This window comes from Psittacula echo (genome assembly GCF_963264785.1).
Source record: "Psittacula echo genome assembly, chromosome: 16".
Lineage (NCBI taxonomy): Eukaryota > Metazoa > Chordata > Aves > Psittaciformes > Psittacidae > Psittacula > Psittacula echo.
This window is the reverse complement of record NC_137752.1, coordinates 11,990,627-12,016,692: the sequence shown is the minus strand read 5'-3', so window position 1 is coordinate 12,016,692 and position 26,066 is coordinate 11,990,627. Positions and strand designations below refer to the sequence as shown.

At 49.9% G+C, this 26,066-nt stretch overlaps 1 protein-coding gene across 1 annotated transcript; it reads left to right on the top strand.

Annotated features, from left to right (window-relative positions):
* The first annotated feature begins 70 nt into the window (after window positions 1–70).
* On the top strand, window positions 71–25,841 carry SLC31A1 (solute carrier family 31 member 1). Its single transcript, XM_080630744.1, has 6 exons — window positions 71–84; window positions 16,236–16,297; window positions 21,614–21,770; window positions 23,832–23,904; window positions 24,291–24,459; window positions 25,122–25,841. The coding sequence occupies exons 3-6, from the start codon at window positions 21,675–21,677 to the stop codon at window positions 25,321–25,323; spliced, it is 540 nt and encodes a 179-aa protein (XP_080486870.1). The 5' UTR covers window positions 71–84; window positions 16,236–16,297; window positions 21,614–21,674; the 3' UTR covers window positions 25,324–25,841.
* Window positions 25,842–26,066: the final 225 nt, after the last annotated feature.

Here is a 26,066-nt window from a genome sequence, read left to right as displayed (position 1 = left end):
GGGGCGGGGCTTCCATCGGACACGTCAGAGGGGGCGGGGCTGGCGGGGCGGGGCAGGGCAGCCGGTGCTCGTGGCGGTCGCGTGGTGAGTGACGTGTTGGGGTCACGGTGGTCTCGTGGCCCGGTGCCTGAGGGGGCCTCGGCCCGTGCGGGTCGCGGCGGGTGCGGCCTGTTCGGTGCTCGGGGTGGTCGAGGCCTCGGCGGGGCTCCCCGGGGCCGGGGGGCGGCCTTCTCGGCTGGGCGGTCTCGCTGAGGCGCGGGGTTTGGGGGGTGCGGCGGGAGGTGCCCCCGCGGCGGGGCTCGGGACGCGGTGTTCCTGCAGGCCCAGCCAGGCGCGGCAAGCGGCAGCGGTTGTCCCCAAGGTGACAGGTGGCCCCGGGCCGCCCTCGCCCGCCGCCCTGCCCCGCACATGGGGGCTGCTCCGTACTGGGTTTGGCTCTAACGCTGAGTTACCGAGGGGCGGCAGCTGGTGGGTAACACACACCTGATCCCTGCGCATCGGAAGAGTTGAGAGGTTTTTAACACCTGAGTTGTCCCTCGTTAAGTACTTTTCCACCTTTGCCTTGTAGCTTGAGAAATTTGTCTGTTTTCTTTGGTTTTTTTCCTCCTGAAAAGCTGGTACCTCCCGGTGCTTTGTGGGACCTGCTGCCCTGGCTTCAGTGTCAGCGTTTCAGAACCAGGTGGTGTTGAAATGCAGCAGAACTGAACGCAGGGAGAGTGAAATGGCAGCGAGGGTTGAGTGGTTTGCTGCCCTTGGGTGTTTTCTGGCACTGCTTGGGAATTTGTAGTAATAGCTACTTGAAGGACAAGGGGCAATGGCTTTAACCTGCCGGAGGGGAGATTGAGATGAGCTCTTAGGCAGAAGCTCTTCCCTGTGAGGGTGCTGAGGCGCTGGCCCAGGGTGCCCAGAGAAGCTGTGGCTGCCCCATCCCTGGCAGTGTTCAAGGCCAGGTTGGACACAGGGGCTTGGAGCAAGCTGCTCCAGTGGAAGGGGTCCCTGCCTGTGGCAGGGGTTGGAACTGGATGAGCTTTAAGGTCCCTTCCAACACAAACCAGTCTGTGGTGGTTGAGTCTTGAGCACAAAGTTTCCAGGTCTCTTGTAATGCTGTGTTTGCAGCAGTTTGGGGATTTATTGCAATGAGAATTCAGCACAATTGGGATAGTGATGATTTCACTTGAGTAGGGGGAGTATTAAGTACTTTTTTATTGCAGAATATGTGATTATGTTGAAAAAAACCATGCAGATGTACAGAAGCCTTGTTTCTGTTAAAAAACCCCAAACCATCTCACACACAGGATAGTTATACAGTAATAGACACCTCAGAGGAGGAAGAACTTTCCCTTGAGGGTGTCAGAGCACTGGGACAGGCTATTGGGGGGGGTGTGGAGTCTCCCTCTCTGGAGACATTCAAAACCCACTTGGACTTGTTCCTGTGTAACCTGCTCTGGGTGGCCCTACCTTGGCAGGGGTTGCACTGGATGATCTCCAACCCTAATGATGCTGGGATTCAGTGATTTGATGTAAATTCCGGATGGGGGCAGGTTGTTCTATCTTGATATGACAGGTAGACATGATCTTCAGATAGAACATGTGATTCCTGCCTTTCTCAGATGAAGAGATAGTTGCTTGCTTTGCCTCCTTCCATATTTCCATCAAGTGGGCAGTCAAGATAGGTATTTTAAACAGTGAAGACCTGTGTGGCCAAGTCCTAGTGCTGCACTTTGAGTTTAGGCACTTTAGGTCCAGGTAATGTTATTTCTGTACCCAACTTTTCCCCTTAGTACAAAGTTTAACTTGGAAAGCAGGGAAGGATTCCCATCCTGGGGGCAGCGTCTTACCTGGGAACCCCACGTGCTTTCCCACACTGAGGTTCAGCGCTGGCAAGTCGGGATGTGTGTGAGGTAGGAGGGAGCTGGCAGGACATCCTGCAGCCATGGCCAGAATCCCAGCTAAGCCCGGCCTAGGCCACTTGCCCTTCTTAATTCCAGCTTTATTCACAGCCCTCCTCTGTGCTGGAGTTTGCAGTGGCCTCATGGCTCCACACAAGTTCCCAGTCATAGATCAGTTTTTCCTGTTCGTGCTCAGATTCCAAGCCTTGGAATGCTTAATAGTGTGGCATTTTGTGCAGAGGTGATTAAATGCTCTTCAGGTGTTTATTAAATTAACTTTTAACCCGTTTGATCTTAACTTGCCTCTGCTTGAGCCTGAGGTAAATAAAGCTGCTGCAGTGCTTTTCATGAGTGATCTTCTAGTCAGGCTAGTGTTCAGTTCAATGGTCCCGATTCATGGCATTTATGATGTAATATCTCCTGAGGCTTTCCTCAAGCTATGGATTACACATCACCTTTTTCCGATCCTCCATGAAAAAGGGGTCCTGGAATGTGTCAATATTTCTGTTTAAATGCACGTTGGCTTTGTCAGTGTGGTTGTGTTGGTGAAGCTGACGCCGCACAGAAGCCAAGCAGTGCTTTTGGCTCCCAACACCAAACTGTTGCAGTAAGCAGGTTTGTCCTTCCACTCCTGCCCTCCAACCAAAAAAGGGAAGGATTGGAAAAGAATAAAACCAGCAGCTGAGGAGTTGCAGACTCCCCCACAACTGAGGACTGGGAATTTTTTATGGCTGTTTTCCACTGGGAACTTGCTGCTTGTTGGGAGTTCCAAAGAATTACTTTAATTTCATAGATTCTAATCTACAGCGGCTTTTTAACTGTGCTGGGAATTAGAAGCATTTCTGCCAGTAGAGAGGAGGAATTAGATCAGCTTTCCAGGTCACTTTTGCATGTTTGCTGCTTTGCTTTAAAGGAGTATTCCCCCTGCCAAGTGCTCTGAGTTGCAGTGCTGCAAGGACAAAAAGGCTTGTGGTTTCTTCTTTTCTCCCCTTTTTAGACAAGAGGTTTGGGAGGATTCTTCTTTCACTTCCCCTTTACAGTGTTGCTTCAAGTTCTGGATTAGTTAGACCTTCTATATGCTTGAGGAGGGAGGGTGTTGAGAGTGCTGATCTTTAACAGTCGTATTGTACAGAGGAGAAGATTGACTACATCACACAGGGAGTCTGGACTCAGGGCTCAAGGAGCTTCCTTCCAGCTCTCTTGATTTCCAAACAGACATTAGGTCAGAAGACAGAACTTTCTGCTCTTTGAACTAAACTGCACTATTTTTTCCTTTCCTTTTTGCGGTCTGCATCTGCTGCAAGGACCCCTGTACCCAACAGGAAACTCCCTGTCCCTGCAGACCTTCCACGCTTGGCTGAAGGTCGTCTGAAAGGCAGCATTGGCCACAGCAGCACTTGGTGAGGTTCAGCTGGAGCAGGCTGTTGCTGTGACCTGCTGAGTCTGTCAGGAAACCCCTGAGAGTCCTGGCAGCTTTTTCTTAGGGAAAGATGAAAAAGACTCAGTCCAGTCTGTTGCTTTTCTCTGGCAAATCCAATCTTGGTTAATCTGCTCCATTGTCTTTTGTTTCAGTTTAATTTTCTGGACATGTTCCAAATCAAATCCCTGGGACTCCAGACCAGTGATTTCTTCAGTAACTTTTTTTCAGGGGAGAGCTGGAATCTGCTAATGCAGGGAATAATGGGACTAGTTATTGTAAATGAATTAAACTCCTATTTTGCTACTCTGGAAATTAACTTTCTAAAGCCTTTCATCTATTGGTCCTGGAATTAGACTTCTCTGGTTTAGAAGCTAATCTGGAAGCGGGAGGCTGGGATGAAATACCTCCTTTCTGTCCTTCCTTCTCTGTTTCTACAGTCTTTAATATCGTCTTCCCAGCATAGTTTTCCCCAACATCTTTTCTTCCCTGTGTCTCACCAGTTCATACCTGCCAGGGCCCTGTCGATTCCTGTGCCTGCTGGCTGGAACAACTGCTTTTCTTTTTGCTCTTTTCACCTTGCACATATATAATGTTAGAAAGTGCCACAGTTGTTCTACCACAGATGTGAATGCCATTTATAATTGGTTTAAAAAGTTGTACCTCTATATAAACTGTTCAATATAATCTATAACCATACATAATCTATAACCTGTATATAATCTTTACAGTGTATCTAAATTAATATAGCAGACTGTGGCAGCTCTGCATCACAGGCCAGGATGTTGTAAGGGACTGAACATTTCCTACTCTCACTGATGCTCAGCGCTCCCAGTATCTGAAGGGGGCCTACAAGGATGCTGGAGAGAGACTCTTCATCAGGACCTGTAGGGACAGGCCAAGGGGAATGGCTTTAACCTGCCAGAGGGGAGACTGAGATGAGCTCTTAGGCAGAAGCTCTTCCCTGTGAGGGTGCTGAGGCCCTGGCCCAGGGTGCCCAGAGAAGCTGTGGCTGCCCCATCCCTGGCAGTGTTCAAGGCCAGGTTGGACACAGGGGCTTGGAGCAAGCTGCTCTAGTGGAAGGTGTCCCTGCCCATGGCAGGGGTTGGAACTGGATGAGCTTTAAGATCCAACACAAACCAGTCCATGATTCTATGTATCAAGCCTGAGAAGCTGGGAGGACACTAGAACAGGATATAGCTGTATGAACTGAACCGTGAGTTCACTGAGGTCTTTCCTGAGACTTCATGAGAGCTGCTCCACTTTAATTAAGTTTTCTTTTCCCACACATGCTCATTGGTTATCAAGGATTCAGATCTCATCCCGCTGATGAAGGTACATGAGCTTGGAATATGAGCTTTGGGATATATTTAGCTGATCTTCTGGCTAACCTGGGTGAGAGATATCTGAACATCTTGGCTTTCTTTACTTCTTAAGCACTGAATGAGCCGCTCCTGGGAGAAAGAGTGCAGGTGGTACATTCACTTTCAGGCTTCTTTTCATGTTGGAGTTTACATGGAGTTGGGTTTGTAGGCGTAAAAGTGATTTCAGGCCACCTCCAAGCTGCAGAGCACTTCCTGAGCTGACACGCTGCTGCTCTCCAGCCAGCAGCTGGGCTGCTCTTTGGGAGCTGGGAAAGCAGCTGTTGGAAAGGTTTATGGTTCAGTCTCCTCATGGAGATGCTTGTCCCTATGAGCCAACCTGCACCTTCTTGGATTTCTGTCAAATGGTGCATGTGCTCCTTATAGGAATGCTGGAGAAGCTTGGTGCAGGCTGTGTGCCTGGGTGCAGCCCAGCACCTCCCTACATATCCTGGCTGGCTTCCTCCACACTGTGTTTTGACGGGGGCTGCACTGAGCCATTGGGAACAACTGGGAGCCAGGGATCTAGTCCATCAGCTCTGCTTCAGTTAACGTTTTCTGCTCTGAAAGAGACTTGACAGCACATTGTCACAGCTTGGCTGTGTTTTCAAGCTTGCATCATTTACTTGGGAAATAAAAGCACTAACAAGCATGGAGCAGGCTCAAACCAGTGCAGCGGGCAGGTGATCCCAGGTCATTCTGCTCCAGCCCTCAGGAAGTGGCAGCAGTGGGTGCTGCCAGGAGAGCGCTCTGTGGGAGGGCTGTGAGATACCGTGTGCACTTCTGATATGGTGAGACAAGCCTTGTACATCAAAGTGATAAAGGAAGCAGAAGTGCAAGCTCCCAAGGAGCACACCTGGCCCTGGAATACTGTGGCAATCAAATGAAACTCACAGTGCATGCCTGGGTTTCTCGGTCGCCTTTTTCATGGTTCCCTTGTGTGTCTGAGCTCCTGGTCTGATGGACTTGACAGGAGGCTGAGTCATGAGTTCTGGGTTCTCTGCCAGGAGGGTTTTATACAAATAAAGGTGCCATCAGCTTTGGTGGCCTTCATTACCTTGGGATAGGACCTTATCTCACAAGGGTGTGCTCACCCTTAATGTTTAAGGTCATGTCAGGTGAGGCTGAAGTATGCTGGAAGAGTATGGTACAGATACTGTCAAACTGATGCCTGAACTGAAAGTGTAGAAGAAAGATACTTGGGATTTTGGCAGTGCCCTTGTGTTCCTGCTACAGGTTTGCTTGTACTTGTAAAGCCATTTTTGTGCTGCTCTCTTCATAGGAGGCATAGAGCAGTGCTTATAGGATATCCTGCTGTATGGATGGCAAAGCCTCATACATTTTATTCTGGTTTACCTCTTTAGTAAGAAGTAGTTTATAGTAGTTTAAAACACCTTTTGGCAGCAGCACAACTTCCCTTGATTTGCTGAATTCTCTCCAGTACATCATGATAGTAGGATCATGTGCACTGCTTTCGTAGTCTTGCTTTTGATCTTGCTTGAAACCACTACCCCCAATGAAAACCCGTGCATTGCAGAGCACAGTACAGCCTTACTCCTTGCACTCCTCCTCTGTCACATTTTCTCTTCCACCACAGTTGCTGACGCCAGCTTTGGGATCAGGAGGTCAGGGAGTCAGCTGCCCTGACAGGGCTTGTCTTGTACACACTGTTGAATTCCTGCACAATCTATTGTACATCACTTGTTACTATCACCCATCACTTTTTCCTGGTTGCTGTTGTTGGTTTGCTGCCTGTCCCTGCCCTAGGAGAAGGGTCTGGGCACTACTACAGCCTCTCTCTTCAGCAGCTCCAAGTGAAGGCATCCACCAGGGTGGATGGTGCATGTCCTCCCTAGAGCTGCAGCCTTTGCTTTCCAGTAAGTGTCCACCCTAATCCCTGAGGGTCAGGTAGAATGAGTGCCCTGACCCATGCAGGTGGCCTGTGAAATGTCCCTCTGAAGAGGCACCCTCCCTGCACACCCTTCAGGTCAGGGGTTTCTGAAATCTCTGCATTTTTGCAAAGACCTCATAAGAAAGACTCAGGAGTTGGTTTTGCTGTTACTGGATCTTTCTGTGAGCATCCCAGTCCTTGGGCTCGTCCTACCATGATGAGCTTGTGTTCAGTAGGCTGCACAGTCCAAACAGTAAATATTTATCTTGGGTCAGATGAAGTCTTTGCTGTAACAATAGGGATTGTCAATGTTTTGTGAGGGGTGGTTTCCCCCATAGCACAATGTAGCAGGAATCCCTGCTGCCCCCATCCCTGCTGCTTCAGCCCTCACCTCTGTTCAGCACATCTCAGAGAAGCTGAACACAAATATTTCCCATTTGAATATACTACAAGTCATGGGTCTGGTTTGGAATGGGCTGTAGGTCAGGCAATAAATAGGCTTAAAGCAGAGTAAAAGTGCTCATAGGTAAATCTGAGCAGTGGTTAATGATTAGCCTTTCATGCAGATACTGATGTGGGTTCTGCTTGTCAGCATTATCTGTGAGTTTAGAAACTTTGATCCATCTCAGACTTGTTGCCTGTTTGGAGAAGACAAACTGCTCTCCTGGAGTCAGGAGGTGGAAAACCTGGCTCTGGAATAGTAAGTACTCAGCTTTTTGAGCTCTGAATCATGTCTGTTTGGAGTAGCAGCTCTGTGGCAGCACAGAGGTTTGGAAGCTGGGTGGAAAAGGCCATATTTGAAGCTTGGTCCTGGAGTCACTCATAACTGAAACAAAACCCCTGTTGATGGCTGTTTGTTCCAGCATTCCATGCCCTAGAGGTGGTGCTGTCAGAAGAGTGTCACAAGGCCAAGGCTCTTCCAAATACAAGTTCCTTCACAGAGAATGGCTTGGTTTGGTTGCCCTTTCCCTCTTCATATGGCAGGAGGCCTTCTCCCTTGCTGACTTGAGTGAAGGTGGGATTGTATTTTGGCATTCCCCACAGTGAAAATGTAGGGGTGCTCTGTTCCATGGGCTAGGGCTATGGATTTGTTCTCCAAACTCCTGCAAGTATTTGCATTACTGCCTGGGAGCTATTTGTATGTCACATATTCCATCCTCTTGCTTGTTGTTTAAGATCATGGAGGAAGAGTAGGAATGTGCCTATGGTGATGTATAGTTTGGTCTTAACCATCAGCTCAGAGACTGACTTCCTGGGCTTAATTGAAAACACAGTGGGATGGATTTTGCTGCTGCTGCCCTGGGTTTTGTTCAGAAACAGCTTCAGGCTTCTCAAAACAGGAGGTGTTTTGAGCAGTTGAGTTTGGTTCCTGGCTGTGGTGGAGCAAGCTTTTGTTGTGAGGGAGAGTCATTGATGCACAAGGCAGTGAACATGCATTCATTTCCCTTCTGCAAGCAGGGAAAGCGTATTTCTAGAAGCCATTCTTGCAAACTATCAAGTCTGTAGTCAAAAGCGTGCATTGCAGAGGTGACCCTGACCCACCAGAGCTGGAGCTGGAAGCCCCAGTGTGTTCCCATAGGAGCTGACATCAACAGCACAGGGCTATTGCGGCAACATCTGGCACAGGCCAGAACGTGACAGCCCCAGGGAAGGTGAATGCTTGAGTGGCCACCTTAAAATGCTGTGTTTGCACATGGACACACATCTGAGGAGCCACTGTAGGCAAAAAACTGCTTACATGTGAAAAGCAAGGGATGAAACATGCTCCTGGGATTGTTGGTTAAGGAAGCATTCACATGTGGTGGAAGCCAATGGCACAATGCAGGTGTTTCTCTTTGATGAGTGTGTGGCAGTACTGGACATGGGAAAATGTGTGCAAATTGCTTAAACTGGTGTCTCTTGTACCACGTGTGGAACAGATTCCTCAAAATTATCACTGAATTCTAGAGGGTGCTTTTCTTCTTGTGAGATTCTCCAAGCATACCTGGAAGCCAGTTCAGAACTTGTACAGATGTTGCCCTTTCTGGGCTAAGTCTCATCATGATGTTGAAAAACAGCCAGAGGGGAAAAATGAGCTTGTTTTCCCAGTGTGGAGGTTTGTGTAAATGCTGGGTTGTTATCAGCTGACCCATTAACTTGTTACACTGTGCTTCTGTGCCCCAGGCATTGACCAAGTTCCCAGGAGGGAAGAGTTCTCTGCCAAAGGATTTGTAGGGTGCTCAAGAACAGGAGCTTTTTGGTTCCACTGCAGGATCTGTATCTGGGTCCAGCTCTCTAGAGCACAGAGCTGCTCCTCACCATATCTGCAAGAACAGATAAGTCCTCAATGTATGCAGAGTATCAAGCCAGATGTGCAGTTGTCATGCTCAGAGGGGTGCTGACGGAGGGCATCCTGCTCCCACCAAGCCTGCTTGAGCTGGGAGCTTGGACTAGATCATTGCAGGAGGTCTCCTAAATCTCAGTGGTTCTGTGACTGAAAATCTTAACCAGTGGTCCTCCTGTGGTGATCTGTGGAACAGGGGCAGAGAGGGTAAGGTCTGGGAATCATCCTTCTGTGAATCTCCTGAATCATCTGTGTCAATGGACTTTAGGCTCCCTTTTATGAGGCTTGTAATAAACCACCCATTTTATTACCCTCAGCATTAGTTTTATCTATGCGAGACAAAGGTATTTATGGAGGTGGTGGATATCATCTGCAATCTGGCACCTGTATTAAAGCCAGGAGATGCACTTTTAGGCCACAAGGAGTCACGTTGCATTTTTGCACCTGAGGAAACTTTTGCTTGGGAGTGCATTTGCTGACTCCTGGTTTCATTTTAGAATCACAGCATCCCAAACTGGTTTGTGTTGGAAGGGACCTTAAAGCTCCTCCAGCTCCAACCCCTGCCACGGGCAGGGACCCCTTCCACTGGAGCAGCTTGCTCCAAGCCCCTGTGTCCAACCTGGCCTTGAACACTGCCAGGGATGGGGCAGCCACAGCTTCTCTGGGCACCCTGGGCCAGCGCCTCAGCACCCTCACAGGGAAGAGCTTCTGCCTAAGAGCTCAGCTCAGTCTCCCCTCTGCCAGGTTCAAGCCATTCCCCTTGGCCTGTCCCTACAGGCCCTTGTCCAAAGCCCCTCTCCAGGTTTCCTGCAGCCCCTTCAGGCACTGGAGCTGCTCTCAGGTCTCCCCTTCAGGAGCCTTCTCTTCTCCAGGCTGCCCCAGCCCAGCTCTCTCAGCCTGGCTCCAGAGCAGAGCTGCTCCAGCCCTCGCAGCATCTCCATGGCCTCCTCTGGGCTCACTCAAGCAGGTCTTTTGTGTCTCCTGAGATTATTTTACAGTCTTACAAGGCTTAAGGCTGGAAGGCCCCATTTGAAGCAAGTCCGGTCAGAGCTGCTTTTACTGTTCAGCCTGGTGTGTGTCCTTCCCACCTCAGGAAACCATGGAGCAACGGCTGATCGGGTATTAACTTGGAAGCAGTACCCTGGCTGATATCCTGTTATACCCAGCATTCCTTAGGGATTAAATGCTTCTGCATGTGACCACTGGATGGTCATGAACAGTAACACATCTGCTTATCCCCTGGGTAGAGATACCTTTCAGCATGAGACGGGCTGGCTCCTTTCATACATACCAGTGCTGCGGGCAGTGTGAACCTGCAGGAATCCGGTGCTGAATTCATGAGCACCGTGAAGAATCTTGTGTGCAAAAGGGGTTTGTTTCTATTTTAAGGTTTAGGTTTTCCCTTCATTAAGTCTGTGATAGGTAGAAGAATCCGTGCTGGAAGCTGCTCTTGGTTGGGGCTTATAAAAGAGGAAGAGAAATTCTTCACTAGGCCTGGGTTTTCTAAGGAAGCAGAAGTTGTGCAGTCTGACAGGATACATGATACAGATCTTGCAATATATGGTTCCAGATATTAATAATTTTTTTAGATTAAAAAGTGTTTGTAGCGCATTGCAAGTCTTAGAACTCTTTAACCTGCCAGAGGGGAGACTGAGCTGAGCTCTTAGGCAGAAGCTCTTCCCTGTGAGGGTGCTGAGGCGCTGGCCCAGGGTGCCCAGAGAAGCTGTGGCTGCCCCATCCCTGGCAGTGTTCAAGGCCAGGTTGGACACAGGGGCTTGGAGCAAGCTGCTCCAGTGGAAGGGGTCCCTGCCTGTGGCAGGGGTTGGAGCTGGATGAGCTTTAAGTTCCCTTCCAACCTAAACCAGTCTGTGATGCTGTGACTGTGTCTCCCTCGTTCCTCAGCACACACCAAGGCAGCAGGATGTTTCCCACTGTCTGACTGTGTGGATCACATCTCCCAGGTCACCGTTCTTGTGCTCGGTTGTGTAACGTCCCTAAAGAAACCACACAGAGGATAAGGAAGTGTCTTATTTGGTCAAGAAATTATGTAATGTTGGAAAATACGGGTCACATGGCGCTTCCTTTCTGTCTCCTCTGCCCCGCTGCTGTCCTGGTTCTCTCCACCAGTAAGGATGAGGGTTGGGCAGCTTCTGCTGACCAGTGAGCGCGAGGTCCTCGGGTGGTTTCTGACCAGTCATGCACAGTAGGCAGGCAGCTCTCAGCTGTCCCCATATTCCAGCAGGGCCTGTGAAGCCACTGGAATTTAAAGCCATTCTGCCTTATCTCTGCTTAAACACAGCCTGGTCCCTGTGGGGAAGAGGAGACCTTTGGGGTTCTGCTCCCTGGGTAATGAATACTGGGCACTTTGTGACATGGGTTACGTATCATGACACGGGTGGTGTTCATACTCTGGATGATCTGAGGAAGAGAGATGGAGCTGGGATAAGTGGCCTGCCAGGCTGTGGACCTGGGATAATTGCTTCAGAAGTCTTTGGCGTGCACAGGGCTGCTGAAGAGGTTCTTCTGTCAGTGCCTCCTGGGAATTGCCTTTGATGGAGACTTGTTAGTACTAGCTCTGAATCCACGCTGGCATTGGCTATAAGGAGTTCTGGTGTCTGACATGTAGGAGTCATTAGCCTGCATGTTGTGTAAAGAAATTGTAACATAGCATCCTGTGTCAGTTCTGGCATCTCTGACACCATGGTTGCCTCTCCAGATGAGTGCTTGAGCCAGCTTTTGTATGGCATCTTCTCTGCTTTGGAAGCCGGTAGGCCAGGTTGGACACAGCGGCTTGGAGCAAGCTGCTCTAGTGGAAGGTGTCCCTGCTCGTGGCAGGGGGTTGGAACTGGATGAGCTGTAAGATCCCTTCCGACCTAAACCACTCTGTGATGATTCTGTGATCCTTATCACTTTTGATTGGCATCACCTTTGCCAACACTCGAGTTCTCTGTCTGCTGATGCTGCATCTCACCCTTCTGAACGCTGACTAACGTTTGTTGGCTTTTGTTAGCAGTGAGGAATCCAACCTGTGTTTGACATGTCTGTTCCTGGCCCTCTGCTGCAGTCAGCAGGCGGAAGGCTGTGTGCCAGGAGAGCTGTGCTTTGTTCTTGAGCTGCCCTTTTGACTTGCTCAGCTCAGAACAGTCTCTCCAGCTGGGGTGGTCAAACACAGCCAAGGGTGGGATGTGCTCAGGTCCTTTGGAAGCATCCCACTGGGGACTTGGGGTTAATTTGGGCTCGCTCAGGTTGGAAGTACTCATGTTTGACCAGGGTGGTAGCAGGTTATTGCTGGAGTAGCAGAATACTTCACATTATTTCTGATGTGTTTCTCCAACACTTGTTTGCTGTGTCCTGCCTGGCGGTCCTGTGTGTGGGCAAGAGCCATGCACACAATTCACCACGACAGCTTTCCCATCTGTCCATCACTCAGAGTAGCTCCTTTGCACCACGCTTCTATGACAAATGAGTGCTGAGCAGTGTCTGCATGTTGCAAGCTTGTACCTGGTGGTGTTCACAGGACCTGCCAGCTCCAATCCCAGTGCCATTCCTGGTGTCGTGCTCTTCCTACTGTTTTGCATCCTGGGGCAAGGACTGTTGTAGTTGCATGAAAATGATCTCGTTGGGTATACCCACTGCTGTGCTGTGAGCTCCAAAGCCTATCACCCACCTCCAGAAACGGTCTCACTTCTAGCCCTATGTGGGGGACAGGAAGCAGCAGCTCGTGGCTGCTGTGCTGAGGAGATGGTGTGATTGCCTCATGTCCTGCCAAGAGTGGAGCATGTATAGGTGGTGACCCAGAGATTTGGCTCAATGGGTGGAGGCATGGATCAGTCTCCAGGATTGCATTTCTGCCGTCAAAGAAAAACCTCATGTTCTAATCTGTGTGGGAATGTGCCGGGGATTCTCTCATGGATAAGGGGGGTTCCTGCTGATTCCTGAGCTAATGTAGTACTCCCTGCATTGCTGACCCGGGGTTTGTGAGACAAACCAAGGAGTTGGTTCTGTCACCTCTTGCTTAACATTGATGTGGTCATTGTGGAAGTAACCTGCTCCACTGGGGCAAGGACTGAGAGGTGGCCAGCACAAGCGGAGGAGCCGTTGTAGGGCAGGATGGGATAGTTGAGTTGGAAGGGACCTACAGCAGTCATCTAGTCTAACTGCCAGGTTAGAGTTTGGGACCCTTTGTGAGCCAGCCCAGGAGCACTCGTGATCTTAGTGCAAAGCTTTGTGTGTGCTCCAGGTGACTGAGCCTGGGCTGTCAGCATCAGACTCCTCTTGCAGAAATGAGGTTAAGAGCCAGGAGAGTCTTGGCAAGGACCCTGCAGTTTTGCCGTGTTTCTCAGTAGTATCCTTCCCTTATTGCTTTTCCATCTCCTGGAGTCTGGTATGAGCAAAATGCTTGGCTGCAGAGGAGGCTGTTTTTGCTCAGCCTTCTTAACTCTCCATTATTATTTTCTCCACCTATACACGTCTCTTGCCAGCGCTTCTCAGCCTTTCCTCTGATCAGTCTTGGTCTTGGGGTTTCTGCTCTGCAGGATTATTTTCTCCTACCCTTCACTTCACTGGGCCCGTTAATGACATGGGCTGGTGTGATGCTGCGCTTCATGGAGCTCAGGGCATTGTCCCATAAGGAACACTCTGTCCTTGGTTGTTTTTTCTTCTTCTTGTTCAGATATTTAGGGATATCCTGAGGAGTCTGCAGAAGCTGGAGGATGAGGAATGACCGTCCCCATGTAGGGCAGCAGATCAAGCAGGGTCTCTAACAGAAGGTGACCAGACAAGCTTGCTATGAAAATAAACCCCATCAAAGGGACGTGATTGTGGCCATGCTGAGAGGAAGAGCTCTGGCCCCTCCTCGAGTGATGGGGGTTGTGCTGAGTGAAAGCCACCAGCTCTGCCTTAGCTCTAGAGCTGTAGTTCACAGCAAAGCACAGGACCTGAGGGCTTGAACCCATGCTGATACTTCATTAACTTCTTTAGTCTTAATTTGAATTAAAAGTTGATTAATGTGTATAGCTGCACCAAGCTGTCAAATAATGTGCGACTCTGGGAAGCCTGTGGGAGCCAGCATCTCAACTGGAACCTGTGGTCTGAAATGGAACCACCTTGGAGGGTTTTCTGCCATGTCCATGAGTGCTGTGTGATAATTATGTTGATAGAGCTGTTGGGACAGAGCAGCTCTATGAGAGGGACAAATGAGTATTGGAAATGTGGAATGTGGGAAAGAAACCCAAGGATTTGATAAGAATAATACAAGCAAGGGGTGGCAGCCAGAGCCCTGCAGGATGGAGCTTTGCAGCTCAGGTAGGGGTGAGAAAACAGCAAAATGACTCCACTTGGCAGGGCAGAGCCCCATGGACCCCCCATGTGTCCCCCCAGGCTCCAGGGCAGGGGCATGTACTCGCAGAGGGTGACTGCTGGCCCCAGCAGTGGGATGTGGCTGTGCTGCCAAGAGCCTGAGCTGAACCTTGGCTGAATCTTTCATCCCAAAGTGCCCTGAGTGGGTGGTGGGAGGCTTTGATCCACTCCCTGCTCACATCCTGCCTTCAGGGTTTGTCAGAGGCACCTGAGGAAAGGGTCTGTCTGAGCCTGGGCAGGTGCCATCGCCTGTGGGCTCAGGATCAACGGGACATTCTTGATGTGCCGTATGCTCTGCTGTCCCCTTCAGCATCCAGGAGTGGGCTGAAAGGGTTCCAGCCTGAGATCCTTGATGGAGGAGGATCACCTCTCCTGCATGGCTTTCTCCTCTCATGGAAAACTAAGAGCCCTGTAGGTAAAGGCCCATTCTCCTGCTTGTACCATGTGTGATAGCTGCTGAAGAGCTGCTCTCTTTCCATGCTGCCAGCTTGGCTGTGTCTCCCTTCCACATCCCTGCTGACTGCTTCCATCTGTGCATGTCACAGGCTGCCCAGACAGCAGTCCCTTTGGAAGCTGCACACAATCTGCTGTCTGTAGCCCTGCTCAGCTCTTTTGTTGCCCATCATTCTCCACTCCCTGCACTCTACCCTTGGGCATCACAAGCTGGACATCCTCCAGAGTACCTGTCTGCTTCAGAGCTTCTGAAACCCAGCTGTTCAGGTAGCTCAGCTGTATCCCTTCTGCTCACAGGTGGAGAGGGAGAATGTGCTCCTCTCCCGAGCCATTCCCTTCCCTTTCTTGCTCTTCATCCAAACCCCTTCTAGTGTGTAGAGCTTTTAGGAAGCCTTAAATGTCTGGTAAAGGCTTTTGGTTGGGACTCTGAGGAGGTAACATAGGACCAGGCCAAGCCACAGCTCTGCTGTGAGCTTGCAAACATCCCTTAAATCCTTAATATAGCGTTCAGAACTCCTTCTGCAGGAGTTGAGCAAGGGAAGGGGAGAGGTGTGCAATTATGGGGTGTGCTGGGCACAGCACAGTCCCTCCTGTGTGGCTGAGTTCCTGCCTGGGGTTGCTGAAGCTGCTTAGGAGAGTTCCGAGGGGAATTTTGGCATTGGAGAACACCAGTGTGTGTCTGTGGAACACTCCATTGCGTTACTGAAGAATGATCTGTTTGTTCCAGGTATCTTTCCAGTGCTGAGGCGCTGGCCCAGGGTGCCCAGAGAAGCTGTGGCTGCCCCATCCCTGGCAGTGTTCAAGGCCAGGTTGGACACAGGGGCTTGGAGCAAGCTGCTCCAGTGGAAGGGGTCCCTGCCCGTGGCAGGGGTTGGAGCTGGAGGAGCTTTAAGGTCCCTTCAACCCAAACTGATCTGGGATTCTGTAAGTTTTAGTGTGCCTAGATAGCTTGTCCCGGGAGGGCTCTGCCTGCTGTGTCTGGCTACTCCCGTAGTATGAACAGGTAGGATCAGGCTGCACCTTTAGGAGCTAAGCCTGGATCACGGGGGAGTCCCAGCAAGTGCCTCCCTTTGGAAAGGAAGCAGTTAAAGTTGTCCTGTTTGCCAGGAAATTGAATAAATGAAGCAGTGCTTAAGCCTCAGGGTGACTGGCTCAGAGCAGTCAGTGGGAGAGCGGGCTTTAGCCAGGCAACAGTGCAGCAGTGTCCGCAGCTGCCTGCCTCCCCTCCCACCTCCATTTACAGCACTTCAGGGGAAAAACAAGGATTGGGCTTGAGACCACAAGCTGGGAGCCCGTGGAGCTCACACAGTTGCCAGCTGTAAGTAGAGCGCCGATAACTTCTGGTTGCCTTTTCCATTACTCACGTGTTTTATACGTGGCATTCCTTTGTGGCATGCAGGACTGAGGCGGACGTGATGTGCAAGCGGGAGATCTTTGCCTTTCCAACATGTTATTTCTGACCTTTTTTCCCTTGGATTACTCTCAGGAGCTTTCATTTGAATTCTCAGTAAATCTTACCTGGGGTTTCTCCCTTCTTTTTCAGGAGAACAGAGGGAGCTCCTGACCCTGTTCTGGCTACCAGCAGCACTCGTGGAGAGACCCCAGGTAAGAATCACTCGGAGGCAGGACTCTGGAGGCTTCTGCGCAGGAGCCAGCCCCATCAGCATGGCTCTGGTGAACCAGTAACTGGTTTAAAGGAGACTGAAGAGGGTTTTCTTAAGGCTCTGGTACTTCTGGGCACAGCCAGTGGAAGTAGTTTTATTCCTTGCTTTCTCAGCACTGGCATGGAAAAGACCAGGCGCTGTTTTGAAGGGGAGGGTTTGCCGCTCTAACCGGTGTTGATTTAGAGCTCTGTTGTTAATCCTGTCAGACTTCTGATTTGGAAAGGGGTTTCATTCTTTTTGAATGTGGCTTTAAGGAAGCTGTTTGCACACCGTGTTTCAGACCCAGCTGATCTGTAAAGCACTTTCAGGGAGGTTGGCAAATCCTTCCCATAGTCTGTCTTGTTTGTGCGTGTCCTGTGTTTCTGCATTAAAAGGTGTTATCTGTGTTTGGGGTCTGGAAAGCTGTTTGCCACAGGAAAAACTGTGGCAGGAGTGGCAGGATGCTCAGTGGCAGGGCAGAAGCAACTGACTGGGAAACTGGTGGAGGTTCTGTATAATGTATGTCAGCTTATGGTTAAGACCTGCTTGAGAAGACTGTTTTGTGTTTGGCATCTCAGCAAGTCCAGCCCGTTTGCCCATTGCTTCTGTTGCACTGGCAGAAGATACGTCTCTTCTCCCTTTCCTGTGCCCTGGAGTTGCTAATGTAGCTTCCTGGTGTGTGTGTGGGATGAGGCAGCGCTGGTTACATGTTGGTGGAGGGTGAAAGTACATCCTGATGCTGAGCTTGGGCTTGGGAGGTTGCTGCTGTCAGATGCTGCTCCAGACTGCACATCTCCCTGACCCAGCTGCAGGGGTATTCCATTGCAGCAGAGGGGTAGAAACCTCTGAGCAGAGCCTACCTGAGTGCTGAGGTCAGTCCTGTTCCAAGGAGAAGTCCGGTGTGTAGCTCTGAGTCTTGCTGTTTTCCTTAAGGATTTGCGGACTCGTGAAATGGGGGCTGTGGCTCCTTTTCCCTGGGGTGACAGCACCAGGAGGGAAAGAAAGAAGCCCTGGAGAGAATTTCCTCATTCCTGTCTCCTGTCCCACCCTATTTGTTTGCTTATGTGGCAGAGCTATTGCAGAGTACAGAAGAAATGTGTGTGTGTCCCTGGTAACTGCAGCAGGGAGGCAGCGGCACCCTGAGGTCTGTGCCCTTCAGGTGGATAAATGCTTTGACATACCTGAGCCTGCTGCAGCCAGGGTCTGCTCCAGACCCCTCAGCAGGGCATGCTCAGGAATCCATGCCAAAGCCTCTCTTTATCTCTCTGCAAACATGGGAGCAGGGTGAGACAAGTCACCCATTCAGCCAAAAATACCTGCTGGAGTGCTGGGTTTGTACAAGACTAAACCTATTTAAAGAGCTGGCAATAATAGAAACTTATGTGTGTGGGGGTTTCCTCCAGGTGTGGAGTCAGACTTGTTAAAAAGTGCCTTTCTCTTTGTGATACACACAGCTCCATCTCAGTCAGCTTGTCTCTTAGGGTCTGTGCAAGCAAGCAGACATTTGCAGCTTGAAATATTACACAGCCATGAACCTCTTGCTGCTGCTGCTCTAGGTGTTGTGTTTTACCCCAAAGCACAGGCAGACACCTAAGTTGTAACTGACTGATTGTACTGGGGTGTTCCACTGGAAGTGATTTATTTTTAAACAGGAATGCATCCACATGTTGGTTATCTTTAGTAACACAAAAGGCAGCTCAAGTGCCTCAGTCTGGGTTATTTCCTCTTATTCTACTTAATATCATACACTCACAAACTGGTTTGGGTTGGAAGGAACGTGAAAGATCATCTTCCTAAAATCTAATTAATAGATCTTAACAACTTCTGCCTAAGAGCTCATCTCAGTCTCCCCTCTGCCAGGTTCAAGCCATTCCCCTTGGCCTGTCCCTGCAGGCCCTTGTCCCAAGCCCCTCTCCAGCTTTCCTGCAGCCCCTTTAGGCACTGGAGCTGCTCTCAGGTCTCCCCTTCAGGAGCCTTCTCTTCTCCAGGTTGACCCAGCCCAGCTCTCTCAGCCTGGCTCCAGAGCAGAGCTGCTCCAGCCCTCACAGCATCTCCATGGCCTCCTCTGGACTCACTCTGTGTAACCTCTACCAGGACCCTGCTCATCCACATGCAGCCAGTTGTTTGCCAATACCCTGTCAATATCTAGAGAACACATCCCCTCTTCTCCTTTCTGAAGGCCATGGTGGTAAATCAGTGAGCAGTTGGACACAACCCGACCATGAAGGGAGTTTTTAATGTGGTGAACAGCCAGGGCTGCTGTGGGGCATGTTGGAACCCGCAGAGCTTGACAGGAGCACGAGATCCTGAGAAGAATAATAATGGAATTGGACAGTAGTCACTAGCGGGAATGTTGCAGCCAAAGCACAAGCAACGTGTCAGTCACATGGAAGAAGAAGAGGGAGGAGATGAGTTTTAGCTGGGGAGAGGGGAAGTTCTTCTCTTACTTCTTTTCTCTCGCGGCACACTGACCTTTGATGCTGTGGTGTAATTCCCTTGGGCTGTTCTTCTTCCTTCCCTGCTGCACAAGCCGATTGGAAGTTTGTGTGTCTTGGCACAGGCTTCCTGTCCCAAATGTTTGTATTTTGGAACTTCAGTGCTTGAACATTTCATCTCTGAATGGGATCATCTTCAAAGCTGTGCTGTGTGAAAATTGCACCATGCATTCTCTAGCTATCCTTTGGGTATGCTTTTTGGTGTCAGGTGAGCAGCTGCTTGCATGAGTATTAATTCTTAATTTAATGAAGAACTTAATTTAATTGAGAACTTAATTCTTGAGTTCTCCCCCAGCATGCTGGCTTCATTTCCTTATCTTCCCCCAGTCTTTAACCTCTGTCATTGCTCTTTTTAACTTAACTCCAAAGCCTGTTGAGATGCTCTGTCACTGATGCTCTGCCAGGCTGCATGTCCTGGCCACCAGTGGTTCCTGCACACCAGTGTCATCAGGTCACTGTCTCTACCATGGGCTGGTTGCCCTTTGGGGTTTGCTTACTGAAAGCTCCTCTGGAGTTTCATTTCCCCTTTCCAATCTCTACATATCCACACCTATCTGTTCAAACACCACAGTGGCTTTTAGCTTAGAAAGCTCCTTTTCCCCAGCTGTAAGCACTCCTGGTGGTTTATCTGGGAGGAAGCACGTCTCTGTTGGGGTTTAACCCCCGTCAGCACCTGAGCACCGTGGAGCCACTGGTGGAATGCGGGGCGAGAGTTGGGAAAAGGTAAAACCAGTGAGTTAAAAACAGTTTAATAATTGACATAAAGTGAAATATAATGGTAGGAATAGGAAATCAAAAGGGAGAGAGGAGTGAAGCCCAAGAATTCTCACCACCCGTGGACTGATGCCAGTGCATCCTGAGCAGCTGTCAGCTCCTCCTGACCAACCTCCCCAGGTTCTATCCTGGGCATGACGTGCTGTGGGATGGAATACCCCTTTGGCTACTTCAGGTCAGGTGTCCTGGCTCTACTTCCTCCCGGCTCCATGTGCCCCTCCTCACTGGCAGAGCATGAGACTGAAAAGTCCTTGATCAGGGTGAGTGCTACTGAGCAACAACTAAAGCATCAGCATGTTACCAGCGTTATTCCTAGACTGAAGACAAACCACAGCCCTGCACCAGCTGCTAGGGACAAAATTAACACTATCCCAGCCCAAAGCAGGACAGCCTCATCTCAAGTTTTTCTTAAACTTTGCTTTAATAAAGTGTCTGTACTTTGTGTTGTATTTCACTTGGTTTTACTTCAATGGAGTACGGGGGTACCCATGATTCCAGACAGGGTCTGGCACGGCAGTGTCAGTACTTATGTTCAGTGCTGTCTCACCTGGACTGTGTGAGGGTTGCCTCTGCCTGGCTCTGTCACACAGAGATGCTGTTATTTCAAGCCTGACGGTGTTCCCAGGTTGCTCCTTCCACCTGGTGACTTTTCATAATGTATATGTTGGGCTGCACCCCAGAGCGTGAGCAGCAGCTCAGGGAGAGGATTCTCCCCCTCTGCTGTGCTCTGGGGAGACCCCCCCTGCAGCCCTGATCCAGCTCTGGGGCAGCAGCACAAGAGGGACGTGGAGCTGTTGGAGCGAGGGCAGAGGAGGCCACGGAGCTGCTGCGAGGGCTGGAGCAGCTCTGCTCTGGAGCCAGGCTGAGAGAGCTGGGCTGGGGCAGCCTGGAGAAGAGAAGGCTCCTGAAGGGGAGACCTGAGAGCAGCTCCAGTGCCTGAAGGGGCTGCAGGAAACCTGGAGAGGGGCTTTGGACAAGGGCCTGCAGGGACAGGCCAAGGGGAATGGCTTGAACCTGCCAGAGGGGAGACTGAGCTGAGCTCTTAGGCAGAAGCTCTTCCCTGTGAGGGTGCTGAGGCGCTGGCCCAGGGTGCCCAGAGAAGCTGTGGCTGCCCCATCCCTGGCAGTGTTCAAGGCCAGGTTGGACACAGGGGCTTGGAGCAAGCTGCTCCAGTGGAAGGGGTCCCTGCCCGTGGCAGGGGTTGGAGCTGGGTGAGCTTTAGGCTCCCTTCCAACACAAACCAGGCTGTTCCTTCACACCAGAAATTGTCCCACGTCCCAAGCTGTGCTGGGTGCAGAGTGCAGAAGCCATGTCCCCATCTACCCACGAGCTGTACTTTTAATGCAGTGTGTCCAGACACACTGATTTGCAGTAACCAGATTAGGGATTTGCACTGGCAGCCTTTGGAGTGTTTCTCTCATTGTGTGTGATGTGATTAGAGGGGATATGTGACAACATAAAGCTCATGGAAATGAAATTGGATTGCCTGGGGCTGTTGCAGACCTTTGCCTGGTAATAGGTCTTGTACCACCTAACATAATTTCTTTGTTAAACATGTCCCAAATAAATGTATGGCTGTCAATTAAGAGAAATATTGACATCTGATTCCTTAGTATATGCAATTTAAAATGGGGCTTGAGGTGGTTTTGCATCTTGCATGACTGCAATTGAGAAGAGACATGGTTTTTTTGTCCTTTTACAGATAAGAAATGTTCCTTTTTACTGAGCACTTGTCCCCATGCGCTACCTCAATCACATTAGGCTGCCTTGCTGGCAGGAGGGCTGAAGGTGATGCAGCAGTAGGATGATGTAAAGCTCAGAGGGACACACCTCCTTTAAACTGTCCTGCTCGCTTTGCTCTGTGTCCTCAGCAGTCACAGTGCAGGACCACAAGGATGCTTCAGAAGCCAATCCTATCAGTGGCTTGGAGTATTTTCTCTTGCAGTAGCACCGGAGAAACCGTATTCTGATTAGAGAAGTGCTTATTGTAGTTTTGGTTTCTTTCTCAGGGTCCCACTTTTCTACGTGCCTTTTTGATTCTCTGTGGTAAAGATACCTCACGATCACCACATGAACAGCTCCATGTTTCCAGCCACTCATCCTCCTGAACATCATCACCCAACGGCATCCTCAGAACACAGCCATGGATCTGACATGATGATGATGGTAAGTGGAAAATTTATAGTTAACCAGACAGCTTTTCCTTGTCTGTGGTTCAGAGTGACTTGTCATCTTAAAGACTGTGCTCTTGAGGATCATAGACTGGTCCAGGTGAGAGGGACCTTAAAGCTCATCCATTTCCAAACCCTCTGCCAGAGGCAGGGACACCTTCCACTGAAGCAGCTTGCTCCAAGCCCCAGTGTCCAACCTGGCCTTGAACACTGCCAGGGATGGGGCAGCCACAGCTTCTCTGGGCACCCTGTGCCAGGGCTTAAGTTTAATCAGAAATTAAGCTCAGCTTTGGAAGGTGTTCTTAAGACCCAAACACGGGCCCCATTGTGGCTCTTCTGGAATGAAGGAGTGGCATGAGGTGATAGGCAACACAAAATGCATTTCAGAGCTGGAGATCCTGTGGCAAAATGGTCTCTTCCAGCAAAGACCTTTCTAGCAGACAGCCTGGTGTCTGCTCTCCGGCCAGCTAAAGGCAGAAATGCCAAGTAAGCTGTTTCCTGCAGGAAGCAGACATGGATGGAGTTCTCCAGGCTGTTGGTGTTAGCAAAAGCCTTAACTGTCACTGAGGAGGCTGCACACCAGTGTGATGGATTGTGCTGACCTGCACACGACCAAACCCTGTGCCCTTCTGAACTCAGCATGCACTGGGCTTGGGGAGCCAAGTGCTACCAGGGCTCTTTGCCGTGTTGGCATTAAGGCTGTGTTGGTGCTGAATCCTGCTGCTCCAGCTAACTCTGATTTAAACAGGTTCAGACTTGGGTGTGCTGACTGCACAGAAGCTTTGCAGAGATCCTGGCCAGAGTTTCCCTGGAGATGACCAGGGATGTCTGTTTGTGTGTAGCCAGTTCTTGGGATGTTTTCAGCTTTTTCTCCTTTTTCTAAGTACTTTTGAAGTGAGTTTCAGGTTATTAAAACCTGACTCTTCAGGGTTAAACTTTGAAAGGAGGGGAGAGAGGGTGCATTTCCCTTCCAGATGGGAATGTACTTGGGAGTACATTGCAAGAGTTTGCTCAGCTGTGTGCCCTGAAGAAGGCAGCAAGAATCACTGATTCTACTTACACCTCAAACAGTGTCATAGCAGGAGAGGACCAGAGCTGCCTCCCATTCAGGAGCATGGCCCAGTGCAAAGCCAGGGGTGCTGGTGGGACTTGCAGTCCAGTGTTGTCATTGATGCCCTTGTGAAGCTCATCTAATCTTAACAGCTCAGCACTGGCATTCCCTCATCTCTTACTTTCCCTCTAATTGCTGTTTCTTTGCCAGTGCCAAGTGCTCTTACCTTCAATGGTGGTTGCAGGACCCTCCCTAACCCTGCAACTGGAAACTGTGATGAACTGCACAAGATTCTGAGCTAATGTGAAAACATGCTGAACTGCAGTGTATGTACCTGGATGGGACAATGACATGAATCCCAGCTGGCTGGGGGATCATTGTCTCCCCTTCACACAGCATTCACTCTGCACATTCAGAAGCTCTTATTTTTACCCAGGGTAAGCTGTGCTCCTGGTTTATGTACTCCTTGTTGTACCTGTATTTAGGCCTCTGTTTCCCACAGGATATTAGGAGGTTCTGTAGGGAGACAAGAGTCTGGGGCCAGAGGATTCAGCTACAGAAACCTTTATCTATATAAGCTCACACGAGGTCAGAGTGGGGGTAAGAAAGTGCTCTGTGCACCCCAGGCCAGGAGCAGTCATGGGGAGGCAGGGGTGAGCTCCACAGAGACATCCCCAGTCCCTGACTGCTTCTGATGCCGCAGAGAAGAACTCTGAAAGCAAGGAGAAGGCATTTTCCTGTAGCAGGTGCTGTAAGAGACAGATCTGCCCAGGAGCACTGCCTCAAAGAGCTGCCCACTGGAACTGGAACCTGCAGCATCGTTGGCCATGTCTCGCTTGTGTGTGTTACACTGGATTTACTGAGGAGCTTCTTGGAGTCTCTCTGGTGACCGACTGAAAGGATCCAAGTGCTTGCCGTAACACAAAAGCCTTTGCTGAATCTTGTGAGCTCTGTCTCTGGATGAGCTCCTCAGGCTCATTTTGATGTTCTTTATGTTTTGGGCAGGCAATGACTTTCCACTTCAGCTATGAGAATGTGCCATTGCTGTTTTCTGGACTTACAATCAATAGTCCCGGAGGTTAGTAAAACTCTCTTGTCCAGTCCCAACAAAAGGTTTACCAGTGATGAATGTTTCAGGAACCAACTTGCTCTTTATGCCGAAACCGGGCAGGCACACTGCATTGTGTTTGAATTGGCACCTGTGTGCTGAAAGAAAAGGGGAGATGTTTTGTGTAGCTCAAGAATTTGACTGGTTTTACTACAAAAGTGAGCGCTGGTTTCACTTTGTGGGTGGAATGCCAGATAGTGCCTTTCTGAAACTCACATTTACCATCCACACATGCATGACCAGCCATAGCCTGAGCAGTGGGATGTGGCTGTGGTCTCACACAGTGCCTTTTCTGTTGTGTTTTGAAGCAAATGTCTCCTGTTGCTCAGATGCAATAACATCTCCTCTCTTGTCAGAAATGGCTGGTGCTTTTGTGGCTGTCTTCTTCTTGGCCATGTTTTATGAAGGTCTTAAGATTGCCCGGGAGTGTCTGCTCCGTAAATCCCAGGTCAGCATTCGCTACAACTCCATGCCAGTGCCAGGTCCCAACGGCACCATCCTGATGGAGACACACAAAACTGTGGGGTAAGAATTTCCCTTCATTCTAAGACACGTTTCTTCAGCAGCTGACAAAGATGAAAATGGGGACAGAAAAAGAAACACTTTATGCAACCATTATTACCCTCTGCAAAGTGTAACGGCTGCAGGCTGGGAGACTGCTCCACACTGTGCCACAGTCACCTGCCCACCCTTTAAGATGGGGAACAAGAGGAGGAAAGCAACAAGGAGTCAGATAAACCTGGTTATTCTCCAGAGCAGTTGTTAAACATATTCAGGGAGTTCCCATGAACAGGATTTAGGTGATAGAGACAAGTGACTCCAACAGGAATTTCTTGGGATCCTTCTGCTGACAGGTAGACAAAGCCTCTACTCAGAAAAAAGCCATTCTGCTTATTGAATGTGGGGGTGAAATACACTGGAGAACTCTGTTTCTCAAGTAGAAGTGTGGTCCTCCTGGTAAGCACCATGCTTTGTCATCAGTCAGCTCTGGGGGGAAAACCGCAGTTACATGGGAGAGATGAATGCGGGAGTCTGTGTCCAGGCTGCTCTGTTACCTTGTGTGCCAGCTCACACCCTCCCTGGCATCCTGTCAGCCTAAGCTGAGCTGCATTGTCTCTTTGGGGGATGTGTGTTTTCCGGCCTGTGTCTCACTGATGCTGACTGCTCTTTGGGTTTTGTGTTCCCAGACAGCAGATGCTGAGCTTCCCTCACCTCCTGCAGACTGTGCTGCACATCATCCAGGTCGTGGTCAGTTACTTCCTCATGCTGATCTTCATGACATACAATGGATACCTCTGCATAGCCGTGGCAGCCGGGGCAGGGATGGGCTATTTCTTCTTCAGCTGGAAGAAGGCGGTTGTTGTGGATATCACAGAGCACTGCCATTAACAGTGGACACTGCCCAGAAGCCTCTCCACCCACTGCTCTCTTGAAGAAAAGGGATCTCTTGAAGGGAGGGATCCTTCCTAAGCTGACAGAGAATCAATATACAGAAAATCAACTGGAGTTCACCACAGGTTCCTGGCCAGGGTGCAGGGATGTGAGGAGCTGGGGTGTGCTGCTCCCTTGCTGCAGGGCAGCAGTGTTGACTCGAGGGTCCCATGGTTGCCACTCTGGGCCAGGATTTGCTTTAGTCTTAGATTATGCCGTGATTGAAATTAGTTGGCTGACAGAAATGTAGAAATTATTCTGTAAGAAAACAAACAAAAAAAGAAAACAAAAAGCATTTTATTTTTAAATTGTAAAAGCTCATCTGGGAGGGTTTCATGAACAGCAGGGGAAGACCAGAGTCACCCATGGAGCTACATGTGTGAATGGCTGTTTTAATTCTACTTGTTTCAAGCTGTACAGGATGCCAGGGGACATCTCCCTGGCACTGTGGCTTTTGGGGCCAGTGACACCTTCTGATGCAGAAGGAAGTTTTGGTGCTGCACCTCAGACACACTCAGGTGTGTGCTGCAAGGGAGTACTTGACATAAGTGTGTGACCTGGGGTCTCAATGGCCTGTCCGTGAGCCCATCCGTGTATGATGAGTGTTGATAACTGGATGTATCCAGCAGCATTACTCAGCTTCAGGTGGTAATGTTTAGGTTTGGCTGCTTTCACTTCCCAATCATGGAAATACATGGTGT